Below are 20382 nucleotides of genomic sequence, written 5' to 3' on the forward strand. Positions count from 1 at the left end.
CTTGCATCCTCCATAATTATTTGCGCTATGATCGACTACATTTCATGGAAAGTGCACCATCAAATGAAGAAACTGCAAGTGCTTTGACCAATTTACCATGTCTCTGTGCAAATGCCCAACAGGCCACGTTTAGCAACAGAGAGAAATTCAAGACATACTTCAATTCCCCTGCAGGTAGTGTACCATGGCAAAATGACAGAATATAGTCTCTCATTTCATTTACAATTAATTAAGTCCCTCAAACTACATTAATTAACTAAATCATTTGTAATTTATTTCTTAGTTTATCTACAAACATTTTAAATTAATTACAAATTGAAAAACTTCAGCCAATGTCAAATGTCAAAGTAAAAAAAATTAATCAGTTGATAACGTATGTTTGGCTCTGAATTTGTTTTACAGACTCTTATAAATATTTCAATTTTATGTTCATTGAGTTTATAACATTTTTACAGAACTGTACATGTATTTTCTTATATGTTCGTACGTCTTGTTGTACATAATTTGTATGTCCTTCAGCAATTTCAAAATGAAATAAAAACAATGATTGTCTCTTTTGTTTACTCACCTTGTCCAACTTTCTTGGAAATTTTGGACCACAGCTTCAACTTATGGTTCATGACGCTGTATTTTTTGTGCGATAAATCATACAGTTCTTGATACTCACGCACGCATTCAATCTTTCGTCTTCCATGGTTATCACACACGTGAAGAGCGGCATCCTGTTGATTCTTCACCCTTGGCCCTTCACACGGCTCGCAACATGAAGCGAGAACGATTCCATCGAATTACATATAAGCGATTTTTTATCAGTCTTGCTCAGAATGGCTCGGCATATCTAGTGTGAACTGGGCTTAACCCAGTAAGCCTCTTTGTGTTTGTACTTCGCATTCCTTTCTCAAGTTAGAAATTTATTCTGTGTTGAGTGATACAGTGAAGGTAGCGAATATTTGTCGCATGACAGACTATGTAAGGATCAGGAACATATCATGAGAAGTTGACTAGCGTGGTGCATATTTGTCTTGTGGTAGAACCCTTTATGGATACTGAAAAAGTCGTGAAATCGCTTACTAATGAAGACAAAATCCAGGAAGTGGACAGGCATTCACATCTTTCAACTGTGGCGCGTATGTTGAAAGCGAGTTTCAACTGAAGTCGATTGAAGTGTTGTCACATTCAAGATGATGGTCAAAGTCATTTCCCTCGCACATGGCTGAGTTTAACCTCCAAATTCATGGTCGAAGAGTGTGACCAGAAAACAATGTTTAACGTACTGGTCCAAAATATAAGGTTTCAGCTGACTTTGTTTTAGAGAGAGTGTGATCTGCAATATTGTGCTGATACAGGGGGGGGTGTATTCCAGCTTCCCACGCATTTGGTGGCAAACGAGTCAAGTCTAACGTGACGTCACTGGGAAGATACAGTGAGCTTTGAACTCGCCACTCGCTTTGCAGTCTTGGTTGCGTTGACCTTGTGTGTGTGTGATAAATAGTGAGGTCTATGTTATAAAATCTAACTTACCGGTGTGAACACTTCATTTCTCATTTAACAGGCGATTGGTTTTTTTAGTGTTCTAAGTGTTTTAGTGAAATGAGTAAAAATAGAACTAACTGTGCCATTGCTCTGTGTAATAATATTGGCTACAAAACTCAGGACATACTTTACCATCGATTCCCAAAGAATGAGGCACTCCAAAATACATGGGTAGCTTGGTGTAAGCGAATGGACGAGATAAATATTAATAATGCAAGAATATGTACAGAACAATTTCTTCTGGATGATTACGAACAAAACTTGAAAAAATGAACTACTGGGTCTCCCAGTACGGAACATATTGAAATCGGACGCTGTTCCTTCCCAGAAAATACCGAATTGGCATGGAAATAAAACTGAGACTAGTGCAGTAAGTCACATTAACTTTATCTCGGCTTTTATTTTATGTTTTTTAAATTTAAAATTACACTTCAGACTTGAAATGCTTGTTATTAATAGTAATATGCTCAGAAACCAACAATACCGGTACTTTTTTTCTGTTTAGGTTATGACGGAGCGAGAACACCGCAGTGACACGAGATCAGTTAGGAAAAGGGCCGTAACGGCATAAGAACTTTATCTCCGGAAAAACTGAAACTAGACCAATCAACCAACACAGAACCCGCTCCTCATCCAGATATACTAATGAAAGACCAGGAAATTTCGGAGCTAAGGAAAAAAATTAGTGATTCTGCGGAAGAAAAATACTCCCCTGGAGCAAAAAATTTTCATGATGATGAAATCACTTTGACAGATGGGACTACTGTGACACAGACACTAATAGAAGATCTCCTAATGCATCAGAAAAGTTACCTTTCAATCGTACACAATATATCAGAGGTTCACCTGAACGTTACTGGACGTCCTCGTCAAAATGTCAGAATGCCTGCACAGCTGTTTTCACGTCGCACTGGACTGCACTTGTAAATATTCATCAATACTTTTTAAGTAAATTTTTATGACTCCTTAGAATATATGTGTTTTAAGATTGTTTGTGGCTGATGATGCCCAATAAATAGTGGGCGAAGCATGTACCCTTCAAATTTCTGATAATTTCCATGTGCATTTAACCACACTATAGTGGAATAAATTTGTATTGAATAGATGGTATTAAAATTACTCCTTGTATAACTTTGTAATCAGCTATTTTTCAATACGGAATAATGACGAGAATAACAGTTTGAACTAACGAATTTGACCATTTTTGGTCCTCTACGGTCCATATTAACTATACTTGCAACCTCACAAGAGTGTGGGAAAAGCAGTACAAGAATTCCTCACGTCATAAGTTTCATTAGTATCATATATTACAGCAGCATTTCAAAATATACTGGCATCCAGTCTGCATGGCACAAACCGACAACACATCTGTGGAAATTCACTAAATTTTTGCAGAACTGACTGGAAGACATCGTGCAGTTAAAAAAAACAAAAACTGAAGTTGTTTTGTTCAAAAACACATGAGATATCCATGGCTAGCCTTCCACCCTATAATTTAGCTTTCAACAGATACATTTCAGTCGTGGCCGCACATCACATCCTTTTCTTTTCAGTCACATATTTGCATATCCTGTTTTCAATTTCTGGAAATTTGCCCATGAAATGCCCCCCCCCAGCAGAAACACTTTTCTGTTCAAAAAGAGCTGAATTTCCCCCCGGATCACGTACCGTACCACAACTCTTGTCCTTGTACTTCCTCCCCAAAGCATGATTATGAATTTCCTCTGCCTATTCAATAATGTGGAGCTTTTCTTTAGTTGTGAAAAACCTATAATGAGAACTCACATCACGTGCTACTACCCAATCCAACACCGTGCAAACGATGCGGCACACTTATTAGTTGCGGCAGGAACAGAGTTGCCAACAGAGCAGGTGAAAAAATACCAAGTTTCAGATTTCTGAATGTTACAGGCAGTGTACTAACCTCGACAAGAATAGTAATTGCACCTTGATTTCTCACCACCAGGTTTTGATACGTATGTAGGGATTATTCGCATATATACGATTTGCACTTAAAATGCCAATATTCATCAATTATGATTAGAGAGTATACTTACTTAAAAGAGGAGGGCAGTTTGAAGGAAATATATCACAGATTGATTCATGAAGCGGATGCCCAAATGCCATTTCATATAAAACATGTCCAAAGCAATACACATCAATATTTTCCAATGTCTGTATCTTTTTATGCTGAACAAAATAAGGCCTATAATATGACGGTAAACCTAGAACACCATTCACTATGTCCAACAGCTTTGCTCTTCCATTTTCTAACACTATGTTTCCTGTATGAAGGTGACCTGTGAAAATAAAATATAAGCATACAGGGATCATCACTCACACAAATTCAAAAATATTATTACAATTAAAAAGAAAAGAAAATCTCACCATAGGGAAGTCCTTTTTCAGAGAGAAAACTAAGAGCTTCAAGTATCTGCCTCCCATAATAAGCAATGTCACTAGCAGGAAGGAGCTTCACTTGTTTTGGATTACCATACTTCTTCATGAATTGTAACTTAGGTTTTGCAGAACATATCATATCTCGTAAGCTTCCAGCATTATTTAGACTATAAATAACAAAGCTTCCCATCTCACTGCAACTTAAGAAGTCCACCGGTTGAATGCTAGGATGCTGGAAAACAAAACAGTAAATGATTTAATAAAAATACAACCAAACAGATCTCCGTTAGCCATACAAGCAAAAGGGAATTTATTTCTAAAAACAGAAAGCCTATTAATGTTTTTTAAGAGAATGGTGAGGGGTGTGCAGCTGTGAGCTTGCATTCAGGAGATAGTGGATTCAAACCCCACTGTTGGCAGCCCTGAAAATAGTTTTTCGTGGTTTCCCATTTTCACGTCAGGCAAAAGCTGAAACTGTCCCTTCATTACCAAAATACCTCTTCATGCCAGAGTGCTTTACGTACATGTTGATATCAATCATAAAATATATTTTGCTGATCTTTTACTCCCACTTGATAAATTATATAATGTAAAATACATAAATTATTCAACAAACAGAACTGGGCACTATACATCCGCACTTATGCGGACATGTCTGTATTTTTGAGATTTAATGTAGCATCCGTGCACATTTCTACAATTTCTGCTAATGTTCACATTTTTATTTTTGGGAAGTAAGATATTCTGATTTGTATTCATCTCATATTGTCAACAAGTTACATATTTTTTACATCGATTATCAAATTGTTATTCGCTTACAGTCGATCTTTTATGCTAATAAAACAGAAAATATCGATTTGCATTGCTTACAATCTATGTATCGATCTTTTTTAGCTAGCTTAGAGATAGCTGTGATAATGAAGTTTTTTTGGATAAAAATATTGAAATTGATGACGAAAAGTGTTTTGATCCATTTTCAAATTTTTAAAAAATTCAGAGTCACATATGATGAAAAATATGAACCAAGCCAGAAGAAATTGTGCAAGTACATTAAGTCATGTAATAGTCAAGAACATTTAAGGGAATTACTTAAAATTGCACTGTTCTTCTTTGCAGTGCCAGCCCATAATGCTTGTGTTGAGAGGTTGTTCTCCTTAATACAAGCACAGTGAACAATGGGGAGAAACAGACTGACAGTTGATTCTGTAAAAGGGAACTGTTAAAATAGAATCAGTCCAGTGATAAATATGTTATTTTGTTTGTTTCTTATGCAGATATAGTGTATCTATATGACAACATAAAACTGAACTAATAATGTTTCATTTGGCAGTCCTAAGGGCATAACTATAGAGTCCACCCCGCAATGTTAGTAATACGAGGCATCCCTATGTGACGCATGAGAAGTGACTGTCCTTTGTTTAATATTTAGGTTTCCACTAGTAGCACTGAAGTAAGTAGAGGTGAGTAGAATAGCATTGCTGCCAACTGTTGGTTGTTGGTTTGATATGACTATATATTTTTTTCTTGCCATGTTGACATTATGCACCGCGACCATTTTTTAAAAATGCTATTTTTTCAGGGTGTCAACCTAGAAAGGTCTTTTGCCCCTATTTGCACCATATGTGAGAAACCTGCGTGTATTTTGTAAATGGCGGAAGTGTAAAGTGTTGAATGTGAGGAAAGGAATGTTAAGGACGATACAAACACCCGGTCCCTAGGCCAGGGATATTAATCATTTACAATTAAAAACCCATGACCCTGCCGGGAATCGAACCCAGAGCCACCAGGTGAAGGCAGACGCGTTACCCACTACACTGCAGGGCCAGACTCGCCGCGACCATAGAAAAGAACCTCCTGAAGGGGCTACTGTTCTCATGACAGAGATTAGCCTGGATGTGCAAATATACGTTAAAGCTAATAAATAAGTGTAAGGTTACCGATGCCATGACACTTTTTTCTTTTGCAGTGGTTGGTAATGTGATCCTTGGCAGAAGCAATGTATAATGGTGCCTGAATCATTACTTTAGGTTATAAAATTAAATATGCTTCTAGGAGTGGGTGGGTTGGACCAGGCAGGCGTAATGAACACATCTCTCCTCCAAAATCATTTCTAACTAAGAACAGCAGCATTGAAACTTATGTTATAATCCCTGCGGGGCGGACTCTATATTTCTACCATCCTAAGACCATGTTGATCAATCCTGTTGAGGGTGTCCTCATACTGGTGTTTCAAAACATGGTAACTCTAGATAATCATAACTTAAGAGAAGCTACAGACTATCAACATTCTTTGTTCATCAAGTTTCAGATATCATTCTTCAGTGATTGTAGAAATTATAATTTGAGAAATTTAAGTTTATAACAGTTCTCCCTAACATTATATTTTAAAGACATAAGGACAAACCCATGTATTTTTCAAATGTAATTCATAACAATCAAGTTAATGACATATTCTTGTGGAAAAGTTGTTAAGAGTTTTACAATATGGAGTGGAAACCAAGTGTTCATCACTATAAAGAGACGGGGCAGTTAGAAAACTGTTCAGGATATTAGATCTTCAGATAGTAAGCTGTGCTGGTAATACAGGAGACACTGTGCTCAGGCCTGCATTGAGTAGTATTTTAGTACTTCATAACTGACAACAGATTTTTTTTATGAAGCACTGTAATGTGTCTGACAACAGAACTCCATTAACTGGCCCAAGCTGATTTCATCATGGTTTGATAAATGGTTAATTACACAGTACTGCCATAAGTTTTGTCAGTAAAATCTAAACGTACTGTAGTATGAAGAAGCGTGTCAACGCTTTATGTCATCATCAGTAACCAGCTTGCAGTGTGCCAAAAACATGCAGCAGTGAAAGATGGAGTGGGGAATGTATGAGAATCGTATCGCTGTATTGACATTATTTCATTATGAAAGGCAAGCTAAGGAAATTTTTCCTATGCTGAAACCTATTGGTATTAATGAACAATTTGTGTTTCGGATAATAGCACGGTTTAAACAAATGGGTGCAATTGTTGATCACATAAGATCGGGTCGTCCCAGGTATGTACGCAGAAAAGAATTTGTGAATGTTGTTCGTGCAAGGATTCAATGCAATCCTTTGCGTAAACAAACAATTTCGTCTCATGAAATTAATATACCTCCACGAACTGTCATGTATTTTGAAGGATGATTTACATGTTGGTTTATATAAAAGATATACACGGAATTTACTAACTGAAAAATTAAAGCAGATACGCTGGGTTTGATCCCAGGCTTTGTTATAGACGTATGGGAGAGCCAGTATCGCGACATCCTATTCACAGATCAAAACATTTTCACTGCGGAAGAGTTGTTTAACAAGCAAAATTGTCATGTGTATGCAAGGTCCTCCAAGGAAGCAAGAGAGAAAGTTTCAACTGTGCAGCACAGACAACATCCTGCTTCTATCATGATATCGTGGGCGGTTTCCTGGCGGGGAACATCAGAGGTGCATTTTTTGCGAAGGTGGATTAAAGAGTTCTGCAGCTGTCTACCAGACAATGTTGGAAAAGGTGATGCCACGTATCAATTCAAAGTTGTTTGAAGGAAAATTGTGGACATTTCAGCAGAACAGGACTCCTGCATATACAGCAAATAACGAATTTTAGAGTGTTATCTTCTGTCCAAGCAGCCATCGTTCTCAGCAATTAGAACGACCAGGGGAAAAAAAAGAAAACCAACTCAGAGTGATCAACAACAAATATAGTTACACCCAGGATTTATGAACTTAACTAAATTGTGCCTGTTCACACGTAGTAAGTAGCAAGTACAGTGCTTCCCCCACTACTCTGATGGGTGTGCGCGCGACTTGTAGGAGGTCTACCCAAAGGAAAAATAGACGGGATTCTATTCAACTTGACTGAATTGTTATTTAATCATTTACTTACCACTAAATTCACAGTTCACACACTGCAAGTCACTTAAAATTAAGTTAAAAATTTAGTTACCAATAAATTACTGTCTGCATGTAAACAGGTCTTAAGGGAGCAGAGGAAGTATGTGGGAGGATATCACCAAAAAAGTAGGCTTAAGGAGACACCATGATGATAGGAAAGATAAGCTGAAGCTGTAAAGGAGAAGAAGAGAATAAATCTTGCAGACTGGTTAAAGAATAAAATTGAAGACAATCTTAGTAAGCGGAAAAGACTTAGCAAAGCAGCTGAAAAGAGATTTCAATGATAAAGATGATATATGGACTTTTTTTTTATAAAAGCAGAAGGAAATGTCATGGATGACAACAAAATCTAGTACCAGCTAATAGGCCATATCACAATTGGTATGGAAGGTTGAAGTAGTAGTTTTGAATGAATGGAAGGAATGTTTCCAGAAAATTTATGAAGGAAAGAGCAGAGCAGAAGGAAAGCTTAAGTCAAAAGAAGAGAGTTAAAACATCATACGATGGTGTGAAAAATGAATACTTGCAGATGATGGAGGTAGAAAATCCTCAAGAATGGGAAAACTCTAGAAGTGGAAGCAATCATCATCATCATCAATGTCCCACTCCAGTCACCTGCGTGTGGTTAACAAGCTCCTCCACTCTTTTCTGTCCTTCCAATTTTCCTGTTCCATTACTTCCACCACATCCAATCCAGCTTCTCTAATGTCCTTCCAAATCTGATCCATCCACCTTCTTCTCGGTCTTCCAACTGGTCTCTTTTCCTTAACTTCTCTTTCCAATTCCCTTCTTGCTACCCGTTCCTTTCCCATTCTTTTTACATGTCCGAACCATCTCAGTCCTGCTTTCTGTATCTTCTGTACTAATGGTTCTATATTTAGGTCTTCTCTGATTTTAATATTTCAAGTTCTATTTCTTGTCTTTTTAACCGATTATGAACATTAAAATAAACATTAAAATAAGATGTTCTTAAAAATTTCATTTCTACTGCTTGGATCTTACTATCTTGTCTCTTATTAGTTACCAGCGTTCTAGTCCGTATGTTACAGTTGGTGGAAGATAGGAAACTTAAAGGATCCACCTTTTCAATACAAGTAAATGTTATAGTTTATTTACAACATATATTTACAATTGGAACTAGTTTCGACACTGTTTCGCGTCATCTTCAGCCAAAATGTGGGAAATAGGCATAGCATGTAGACATTTATATTATACAAGGTGTTACATCAATGTGATTAAAAGAGAGAATATGAAGACGTGAAGTACAATGTCAGTTTCAAAACGGTCATGAAGGGTGAGTCAAAATTGTATAAACACGAGATAACATAAACACATAAACAAAAAACATATATACATATAAACTAACAAAACCATGCGGAAGTACGAGATGATTGGCATTGGAGATTCAAATTATTTCAGACACTCTTCCATTGAATGTTGCCTGCCGCGAGTGTAGTACAAAACATAGGTTAGATTTCAATAAACACAATCGTCTCAAAAATGCACATAACATTTTAAAAATATTTGGGTTGAGATGAAATTTGGTAGTTAGGGATTGAAATCACTTATTCAATAAGCGTCAATTCAAAAAAACAGCTGTGAAGGGTGAGACAGAAATTGCACAAACATGAGTTTGGACTCGATAAATGCAAAAAACCACATGTAACACACTTGGAAAAGTAGTTTCTTGATGGATTTGGCATAAAAGGTCTGCGTTCAATCATTCGTTGAATGGCAATGGTGCAAGTGTAGTTCAAATGCACGTGAGGATTTAACAACCTCTTAGAATTGCACATGACATCTGAACTCATGGTGCGAGATGAACTTGGCAGTGAAGGTTCGAATTGTAGATATTCAGTAATGCCATTTCGAAACAGTCCATGAAGGGTGAAACAAAAGCTATAATTCATACGAGTTAGGATTCACTAAATAATACTTTCAAATACAAATAACATATTCAAATTTCCGTAGTACAAGGTGAAATTGGCAGTTAAAGAATTAAAATTTGTAGATATTTCTTCGTCAGGTGCCATATAGGTCAAGCGCAGTGTAAGTATGAGACAGGGCTCAATATATCCAAACTTGTACAAATGCATATAACATATCTGAACCCAAGTGTGAGATGAACATGGTAGTTAAAGAATCACTTTGTTGAGGGTGTAGTAAACATATTCAGCTCGACAAGAATACAAAATTCGAATTAAGGAAGACGTTCCTCTGAAAGCTTAGAGGTTGACTGTGCTGATATTTGTGGTGTATTGTTGCAACGTTACGTGTAGAGTGGGGGCAGATTTCTATGATGATTATTGCGGGACCTAACGTGGTAAAGCTATGGCGCGAGATGAAGAGGAACAGAGCACATTAGACAGTTTAGGTCTGGGGAGCGGCCATTGTGGGATTAGGAGGGGAGAGGGAAGGAGCGGTAGGGGAGGAGGAGTGGAAGGAGGGGGGATATGGAGGGTGATGCGGTGAAAGTGTGTGGCGTGACAAAGTATTATGCATAATGTGAAAGACAGATCTGTTTTTCGGAATATTAATATTTTTGAAAAATTCAATGATGAAGTCGAATAGGATCTTTGGTTTCTCTGAGATATCATTTAAGTTAAGGTTTGGATTGAAATATTGGTCTAAGTAAATATAGAGGTTTTCAGTGACGTCTAGGAAAGAACCTTTGTTTAGAATTTCTAATACCTCAAGATCTTGATTTATTTCAGTAAAGTTGTGCTTAAATTCTTTTATATGTAGGCCGACCGCGGAAAAACGATTGTGTTTTATGGCATTGACATGTTCTGCATATCTGATTTTAAAACTGCGTCCTGTTTGCCCTAGGTAAGAGCTTTTGCAGTCTTGGCAAGAAAACATATATACACCTGATTTAGAAAAAGGACTACTTTTATTTATTGATGAAGAGTTATGTAGGATCTCTGTGCTTCTATTGTTAGTACGAAAGGCTATTTTAACGTTGTGTTTTTTAAGAACATTGGTGACGTTGTAAATTTCTTTATTAAAGGTGAATGTAGAAAACGTGGCAGTGCTAGTATTGTCTTTTATTAGGGTGGTTTTTGGGCAGTGTCTGAATTTATTGATTATTCTTTCAATAAAGGTTTCACTATATCCATTAAATTTTGCTATAGAGCGAATGGTGTTCAGTTCTTTATTTAAGTTTTTTCCTGGACATCGGAATCTTGAATGCTCGGTCTACTAAGCTATTATACGTAGCCGCTTTATGTGTTTGGAGATGTAGTGAGTCATTTCTTATAGTACTGGCCGTTTGAGTGGGCTTTTTATAGATACTATATGTGAACGAAGAGGGGCGCCTATTGATTGTTAGGTCTAGAAAGTTGATGGAGTTGTTTATCTCTATGTCTATGGAGCGTTCATCTAGGATTATAAAGTGTCATCTACGTACCTAGCCCAGAATTGGATATTAGCGAATTTGATGTTGTTGTCGATGGCGGTGTGTTCTAGGAAATCAAGGTAGATCTCTGCTAAAATTCCTGAGGCTGGTGAACCCATAGCCAAACCATCTTGTTTGTAAATGATCTTATCAAATGTGAAATAATTATTGTTAATTAGTAATCTTAATATAGTCATAAAGTCTTGAACTTCTAGTTTACTTAGTTGGTTGTTAGCAAGTAAGTTCTTTTCGATGATCGGGAATAACGAGTTGGTTTTTATACTGGGATACATGTTAATTTGAATCTCCAATGCCAATCATCTCGTACTTCCGCATGGTTTTGTTAGTTTATATGTATATATGTTTTTTGTTTATGTGTTTATGTTATCTCCTGTTTATACAATTTTGACTTGCCCTTCATGACCATTTTGAAACTGACATTGTACTTCACGTCTTCATATTCTCTCTTTTAATCACACTGATGTAACACCTTGTATAATATAAATGTCTACATGCTATGCCTATTTCCCACATTTTGGCTGAAGATGACGCCAAACAGCGTCGAAACTAGTTCCAAGTGTAAATATATGTTGTAAATAAACTATAACATTTACTTGTATTGAAAAGGTGGTCCCTTTAAGTTTCCTATCTTCCATTCTCAGTTCAATACAGACAAAAATGAAATTCTTAGATTTAAATGTTACAGTTGGTTTGAAATACTGTTTATATAATGTTAATTTTGTTATCTTGGATACTTTGTCATCCCATAAATGCTCTCTGACTTGATGATAAAATGCTGTACCTTCACTTAGTCTGTTATTAATTATTAATGCAATCACAGTATAAATTATTACAACAGCAGGACCTAATAGAATTCAGAGGTTGTATAGAATACTACTACAAATAGTTTGGAACAAAAAGAAATATACTTGAAGAGTGGTAAAAGGTGGTATTACTTCAATCTTTAAGAAAAGAAACAAGGCACTGTTTGGTAACTGTAGAATATTGCATTACTGAGCCACGGACTAGAGATATGTGAGAAAATACTTTGCAAAAGATCAAAAACAAAGTAAAAACCCATATAAGAGGAACAATAGAAATTTAGATCATGGAGATCAACAATCAATGCAATATTTACTATTAGTCAAGTGATGGGAATGTGAATACTGTATGTGGCAATTGTTTTTAGGGCCTACACTTGACAATGTTAGAAGGGAAGAGATCAGGAAAGGACAAGACAGAGTATAACTGCCAAATACAATTAAGAGAAAACTGAAAATATGTGGGATTTTTAACCTTTTGAACTCCATTACCCTTGTGTTATGATAGAAAGCAAACAATCTCACTGGTTTGAAAATGATGGAGGGGTAAAGCACCAATATTGTTCAACACTGTTATAAACATCATTAAGACAAAATTCAATAATACATAAGGCACCGGCAAGAAGATCGTCATGGGTGAGAGGGAGTTCCATTCTTTTTTCAAACCAGTACATCCTGGAATCTAATGGATTGAAACCAGTTTGATTTCCCAGTTTCATATCGGTCCGTTTGACCTTTAAACAACGCAATGGATATCTGCCTTTCATAAGGCTCCACTGGCTTTCTTTCTTTTGCAACAACAAAGTATCACCACTGCAGTGGTAGTTTTTATAACACAAAATGATGAGAGATTGTACTGCATTACTTTTGCCGGTTACCTGTCAACAGTGAAATTTTGTAAATAAGGTGTTTGTTTTTACTTCAAGACATAAATGTACAGTACATTTTTTCAACAAATAGTTTTAAGGATGGTGCAATTTGTCTAATCACAGTCAGAACTTTTTTAATTTCCTTTTTAAAAATGTTTTTCTCAATATTCATAGGACAAATCTTACATGAGATTTTACGACTATACAGTGTGGATGTTTTTTACTGAACTTATATTTTAGGACGACTCACCTTAGAAGACTATGTAATCTTGATAGTTTGTCACATCATTGTTTATGTGCAATGTGTTTTTTTAGTTCTTAAGTTTCTTTATATGTAGCTGAGGATGGTCAGATTTTGACCGAAACTTCTAATGAGGTAGATTAAGAATTTATGTCTTACATTGTTGATTAGTTGGGAGTTTTAATGAAGTCCTTTTTTCACACAAAATTGGGAAATCAACGCAGATAATAAAAATGATAAACTATGTATGAATGTCGGGTATTCAGCCCGAAGATTGGTTCGATCCTCCACAGCTCCACCAAAAGCTATCATAGACAACCTAGGCGTCACTGAAGAGGCATACTAGGGAAATGAGGAGTGAGGTAGTTTCCTGTTGCTTTCCTCACCCAGCCAGAAGTTGCTATTTCATATCATTCTGCCAAGCCCACTGAAATGCATGCACCAACTGACCCTATGAGCTATATTTTCAAACCATTCATAACAGGGATTGGCTGCATAAGGAATGGTATTACTAGCATCTCTCAATTTTATCGCAACACTGGAACAACCAGTATAAACCACCAGCTCAATGCTGGGTTTCCAATTAAGTTAATGAGAAACACTGATGCTCCAAAGTCATGTAACAGCATATCGTCGTTGCCGGGACAAAACCTCCTAAGTGATAATATTTTTGGAGATATGCTGTCCCGCAGCACATACATTATGAAGAGCGAGGATGCCTTGACAATATTCACACAATATTGCACCTTAGATGATAGAACCTTACCGGCCAAAGTTTGAAGCTAAAATATTTCACATAGGAGGTTTCATCCCGGCAGCGACGATATGCTCATAGGTTAAGCCATATCACACAAACCATATCAGGACCATCATTCTAACTGGTTGTGTAAACTAAGAGAAGATTTTAATATTCTTAATATCCCCTCTGATAATGATCTGCACTGTTAGTAAAGCAAGGATGGAACAGGAGAATTAGTCATTTAAATAAAGATCTAGGAAAATAAAAAGAAGCAGTTTACTGACCTGAAGGGTTGCAATACTCTTGAAGACACCCTGCAGATCACGATCTTCCAAGTACTTGTCTGGTCCATGTTCTACCCATGATAACAACAATTCCTCCTTAGGACTGCTACGACTTTTTACAAGTATGTAATGTTTTCGAACACGCCAACCCATTTCAGGCACAGGTCGGATCACTTCATAATTAATCTCACTTCGAAGTGCCATGCTCACATGTTGTAAAGCTGATTCTACAAGAACAAGGATAATAAAAAATATTTCAATTTACGACTAGGTTGTACACATGCTTGTTATTGAGTCCTGATTACATAATGCCACAGGGACAAGGATAACAAAAATATTTCGTTTTACAACTGGGTTTTACACATGCTTGTTACTGAGTCCTGATTACATAATGCCAAGACTTGTAGAAAATATGGAAGAAGTCTGAAAAAAAAGGTAGCACTGTCTTAGAAGAATACTTAGGAGTAAAATGGCAGAACCATCGAATGAAGAAGCCAATGCCATGAGGACCGGGACAATAAATTATCTAAAATCAAATTCAATGGGTGTAGAAAATACTGACTGAACCCTACCCTCAGCATAGTGAAACAGTGTCTACAAGTTCTGAGGAAGAAGAGGCATTTTCTTTGATTGGAGGCTGTATTCCATTCCTTTTAGGAAAGGATGGAATTACCAACTGGGGCCTCCATGGTCCCGCTACAAATTTTCGAACCAGGAAACAAAATTTGCAAAAGTGCTCCAGGAAAGATGCTGAAAACATCAGAAGTGATGACTCACTGTTTAAAATTTTTGTTTCCCATTGTGCAGGATTATATGATTGCATTATTTATTTCATAGTAAGGATACTCCTTTTCGTTCTGTTTCACCATCTATTTGAGAAGGTTGTGGTCAATTATCATAAAACAGCTGTTCATTCAATACATTTTTTTCCACGTATCTATAATTTCTCATTGACCAACAAATACTTTTCCTTCATCATCTACCAACTTGTTCCCTGTCCTAGTTCCAATGAACAGTGAAACTGTCAAGTTAGTTAAGGAGAAATTTACACAGATAAAATAGAATACATTACAAGAATATAATGGTGTACTCTTAGCCCGCCTGACGACCATGATCACTTAGGCATCAAATCTACATGTTGTAACACCGCCGTTAGCCGGTTTAAGTCCTGCTGATGGAAAGAATTTTCACCATCAGAATGTTGGCCAACAGGGTAGGACAGGTGGTAGTATTCAATTTATAATCACTAGATTGCGTGCCATAAGCCTGGATTCAATTCTGAACTTCTTCGCAATGTTTATATGGAGTGAGGGCACATGATGCCGCTGCTGATGGCAACGTTAAGCCTAGAGCAGACCCCTTGGTATTATTCAACAGGAGTAAGTTATGTGTCGGCACCAGGCTTCCCCCACTCCCTTCCGCGCCATTCATTTCATATCATTAACTCCTCTAAGAAGGTTGATGTCAAGAAGGGCATCTGGTCCTAAAGAAAAAAATTGCTACAAAGATTCATCTCACTTCATACCTGACCCCATACAGAAACTGGACATACATAATGGTGATCTCTTGGACTTCCCTTGATGTTAACATTTTCAGCACAACAAGAAAAAAGAAAAGAAAGTGGGGCTGAGTAGCTCAGGTGGAAGGGTGATGGTCTTCTGAGATTAAGCTGATGGGTTCAGTCCCATGATGATGATGCTTATTGTTTAAAGGGGCCTAATATCTAGGTCATCGGCCCCTAATGGTACAAAATGAGACAAAATGCAACAACAATTTAAAAGTCCAAAATTCATCCAATGACTAGTATTTAAAACGTGATGATGAAGAATGAAAGGATAAATTTGAATTTAAAATAATCAGCAGAGTCAACTCACAATACCAAAAGTTAAAAATAATACTAAAATCGATCCACTGGGAATTTTAAAAGATGACAATGAACAATGATTATCAACTTAAAACAATCAGTGGATCTGATCCGCAATGCCCCACCTTCCCAGAAACTATATTGAAAAATTAGTATTACTGACCAAGGGACTGCTGACAAAGCACAATTCTGAATCGATTCTTGTTGTCCAAAGGGGTCCAAAATCCAGGTCAACGGCCTCTCATAATGGTACTTATCGCTAGTAAAGTAGAACCATGGTATTTTTCAAGATGCGGTACTAATCAAGAGTAGCACAGACTCACAGTGTTCCAAACGTTATGGTACTACTCATAAGTATTGTACGTCGCACAGGTGACGTAGACCTGTGGTGTTTCTCACATAATGCTGCCAATCATAGGCAATGCAAACCCATGGTGTTACTCACATAGGTGTACTAATTACAGGGACTCGTTTTATCCCGTGGTGTTCCTCACATAGTGGGCACTAATCACAGGCAACGCAGACCCACAGTGTCGCTCATATAGTGGTACTAATCACAGGAACTGTAAACCCATATTGCTACTAATCACAAACCTATTGAGTACCTAACATAGTGGTACTGCTCGCAAGTAAAGGTGACCCAGGGTTTTCCCCACTCATCAACATCATCTAGGTATTCTGCCTTATGGCAGGTCTTGTCATGAGATGAACCTCTTCCACTGTTGCCTTTTCAATCATCCCTTGGTTGCCCCTTTTAGTTGCCTCTGATGACAGGCAGGGGATAGCTTAGGTGTATTCTTCATCTTCATCCCCCACTCACAGGGGTAAGGTTTCAATTCCAGCTCAATCAAGTGGTATTTAAAGGTGCTCAAATATGTCGGCCTTGGGTTTGTAGATTTACTAGCATATTACAGAACTCCTTTAGGATAAAATTCTGGCACAGCTATTTCCGAAAACTGTAAAAGTAGTGGGATGTAAAAACAGTAACATTATTACAACAAGAAAATGAATGCAGTAACAAAAAATGATAACAAGAAATAAATACAATAAGTAAAGTCAGATCATATACCTTGTAATTTAGTCCCATAATTATCAGGATCAAGAAATTTTTTCACAGGTAACGACGATGCTAAGATAGGATTCATGAGGATGAAATTCATGTAGTTCTGAAATGGAAAAAAACAAAACAGATCAAGTTAATACACTGACAAAGGAAGGTAGGATAAAAATCTACCTTGAAACTTTGGCAATAAAAATGACTTTCAGGAAAGTATAAATAATGGAAAGCCAATAGAAAAAGTTTCAGGGGCAATAACCTTAATGACTGGCCTCTTAAAACAGCAACATCGCCATCATCATCCATCACCAAATAGTTTCATCCGCAAAAAATTCATAAGCCCATGAATTCAACAGTTAATCAGGTTTTAACTCCTGTACAGATCATTATTTTTGCAAAAAAAAAAAGTCAACAACACTGAATTCGGTGGAAACTAGTACGAGGGAAAGCAAAGGATAGAATTTACTACAAAATTTTTTATTATAGGCAGCACATTCTGGTGATACATCCTACATGGATGGAATCAGCTCTCCGTAAAGAAAGTCAAACAAAATGCTTTTCTTTCAACTATGTAATTCGTCAGACTTAAAAATGTATTAACCCCTAAGTGAAGCCCTGCTGTTTCCATATCATAGTCACTACCAAAAGTGATTTAACAATTCCATTGCACCTCAGGACGAACATTCTATATGAAAAGTTTCTTGTCTTGTACTGTTTACAAGATTTGAACTTCCCATCTGATCAACTTTCACATTTGTAAGTGTATCTAATTTCTGTAAATAAGATGAACCAGAAATCTGTGTACTGGTAACAAAAGAGAGTGGAACATTATAATTTATAATTCTGGGGATGTTAGGTCGTGTAATACTCATCATCAGCCAACGCATTTCGAACCTGCAACCAGGGTCATCTTCAGAGCAATAAAAAAGATTTTAGTAGCAACTGTCACTCCTTAGTAACTAGACTCAAGATAGAGAGATCCTGTTAGAAATGTAGTTCATTCCAGGCCCTCCAGAGTCAAGGAGAAAGATGTTGAAGAGTTATCTATGGATGGTAGCCATGTTCTACTGAGTGCATAACCATCCCTTTTGTTAAAATTATTCGGGTATTTAGCAATTTCTATTTTTTCTTGCTGACATTGATAATCTGTTTCACCTTGTCCTCACCACCATGATTTCAGTTTTCACTGTACAATATATGAACAAATATATGGTGTTACCATGGAATTGTCATTGGCACCCAGTCATCACTAATTTCTATCTACAAGATTTTGAAAAGCACTGTCTTTAATCTTAAAATCTCAAGCCTTCCATCCAGTTGAGATATGCTGATGACACATTCATTATCTGGCCCCATGGTGAACATGAATTATCCATATTGTTGGATCAATTGAACAACATAGAACCAAACATTATAATTTATCATGAAGACTGAACATGGAAGATGTTTGCCGTTATTAGATGTTTGGTTTCTACGAAATCTAATGGAACTTAAGATCATTCGGTTGACCATAAACCTACCCATACTAATAGCATGCTATGTTAAGCACCCTTATCAGCCAAGCAAGGGAGGTTCGTGAGGAGGATAAGTTAAACAACCAGAACATTCCTGAGGAATGGCTACTCAAGGAGACAGATAGACGAAGTGCTACATCCTAATTCAAAAGACAGATTATCACGTAATTCTCCTCCTTTAGTCCGGCCTTATTGCCATACGTACAATCTGTCATGGATAGGATAGGCAATATTCTCAGAAAGCACAATATCAAGACCATCTTTAAGCCTAATCATCATAGGCAATTGCTTGTGATCTGTCGAAGATCCTATTGGTTTAAACTGTGCTGGAAGATATATGATTCCTTGCTCCTGTGGATCGGTTTATGTTGGTCAAACATGTAGGAAGGTAGCAATGAGGATTAAGGAACATCACAGGCAATTTTGCCAGCCAGAGAAGTCTGCTGTGGCAGAACATACCATAATGACCATCAAGTCGTTTTTGATGCAACTTGTGTTGTTTGTAAAAAACATTTTATACCTACATAGAAATTGCTATAGAAATACAGTGTTTGGCCTTCGCTGATGACTTACCAGTGTTATCCAATAACAGAGAGGGAGCAAATGCATCCATTTAAAAACTCCATGAAATTGCATCCAGAACAGGACTCCCGATCTCATATCTGAAAACTCACTACATGGAAGGATCTCTTCAGTACCTAGATGGACAACCAATGAAAACACAAAATGGCAAAACATCCCAAGTGTCTAAATTCAAATACCTGGGAGAAGTCATCCAACCTTCAGGACTCAATCATGAAGCAAACAAAGAAAGATTCTCTAAACTACAATGGGCATACAGACTCACTTGGGCCAAATATAATATTAAAAAATCTATATCCTGAAATGCAAAATTAAGACATTATAACACTGTAATCAAGCCTGAAGCACTATATGCATCTGAAACACTGATCATTGTGTGCAGATCACTGATTAAAGATGTAGAAAAGCAACAAAGAAAAATCTTAAGGAAAATTTTTGGACCAATCTGCACAGGAGAAATTTGGATGATAAGGAAATCCCATGACCTGTACCAACACTCAGAGAAAATCTCAGACACATTTAGGAAAAAATGTTTGACATTTTATGGACATATTCTCAGGATGAGTTATCAGAGATTGACCAAAAGAATTCTGAACCTGAAAGTAAAAAAAACAATTGGCTGCTCGAAGTTGGAGAAGATCTTCAGGAAATAGACATCACAGATGACATTGTGTTAGACAGATCTAAGTTCAGAAAATTAGTCTACAATCACAACTTTAAACATCATCCAAGCACTACCACCAACAAAACCTGATCAGAAGATCGCAAGAAAAGCCAAAGCGAGAAGATGAAGATATTTTGGGAGAAGAAAAAGGCAATGACATCAGCTAAATAAGTTCAATCGCGCTCCATAGTTGGGCATAATGAAGAAAGAAACTGCTAAACATCCGGATAATTTTAATACAGGGAATGGCTACATACTGAGTAGATCATGGCTACCCTTCACATTTAACCCTTGCAACATTTTCCTCCTTGACTCTGGAGGCCATGGAATGAACTACATTTCTAACAGGGTCTCTCTAAACTGAGTCTAGCTACTACTACAGAGTGATGTTGTAACTAACATCTTTGTTATTGCTCTGAAGATGATCCTGGTTGCAGGTTCAAAACACTCAGCTAATGATAAGTATTACAAGACTTAACATCCCCAATATGATAT

General features: G+C 36.9%; 1 protein-coding gene across 1 annotated transcript in view; it reads right to left on the minus strand.

Annotated features, from left to right (window-relative positions):
- LOC136872370 (PX domain-containing protein kinase-like protein) overlaps positions 1-20382 on the minus strand; it is a 103850-nt gene that overhangs the window by 62619 nt on the left and 20849 nt on the right. The window contains exons 3-6 of the mRNA XM_067146180.2: positions 17140-17236; positions 14207-14433; positions 3922-4165; positions 3591-3833 (exon numbers count right to left, since the gene is read on the minus strand). Coding sequence (XP_067002281.2) covers positions 3591-3833; positions 3922-4165; positions 14207-14433; positions 17140-17236 — 811 coding nt within the window. The remainder of the gene's footprint in view (positions 1-3590; positions 3834-3921; positions 4166-14206; positions 14434-17139; positions 17237-20382) is intronic.

Source organism: Anabrus simplex, chromosome 4 (assembly GCF_040414725.1).
Source record: "Anabrus simplex isolate iqAnaSimp1 chromosome 4, ASM4041472v1, whole genome shotgun sequence".
Taxonomy (NCBI): domain Eukaryota; kingdom Metazoa; phylum Arthropoda; class Insecta; order Orthoptera; family Tettigoniidae; genus Anabrus; species Anabrus simplex.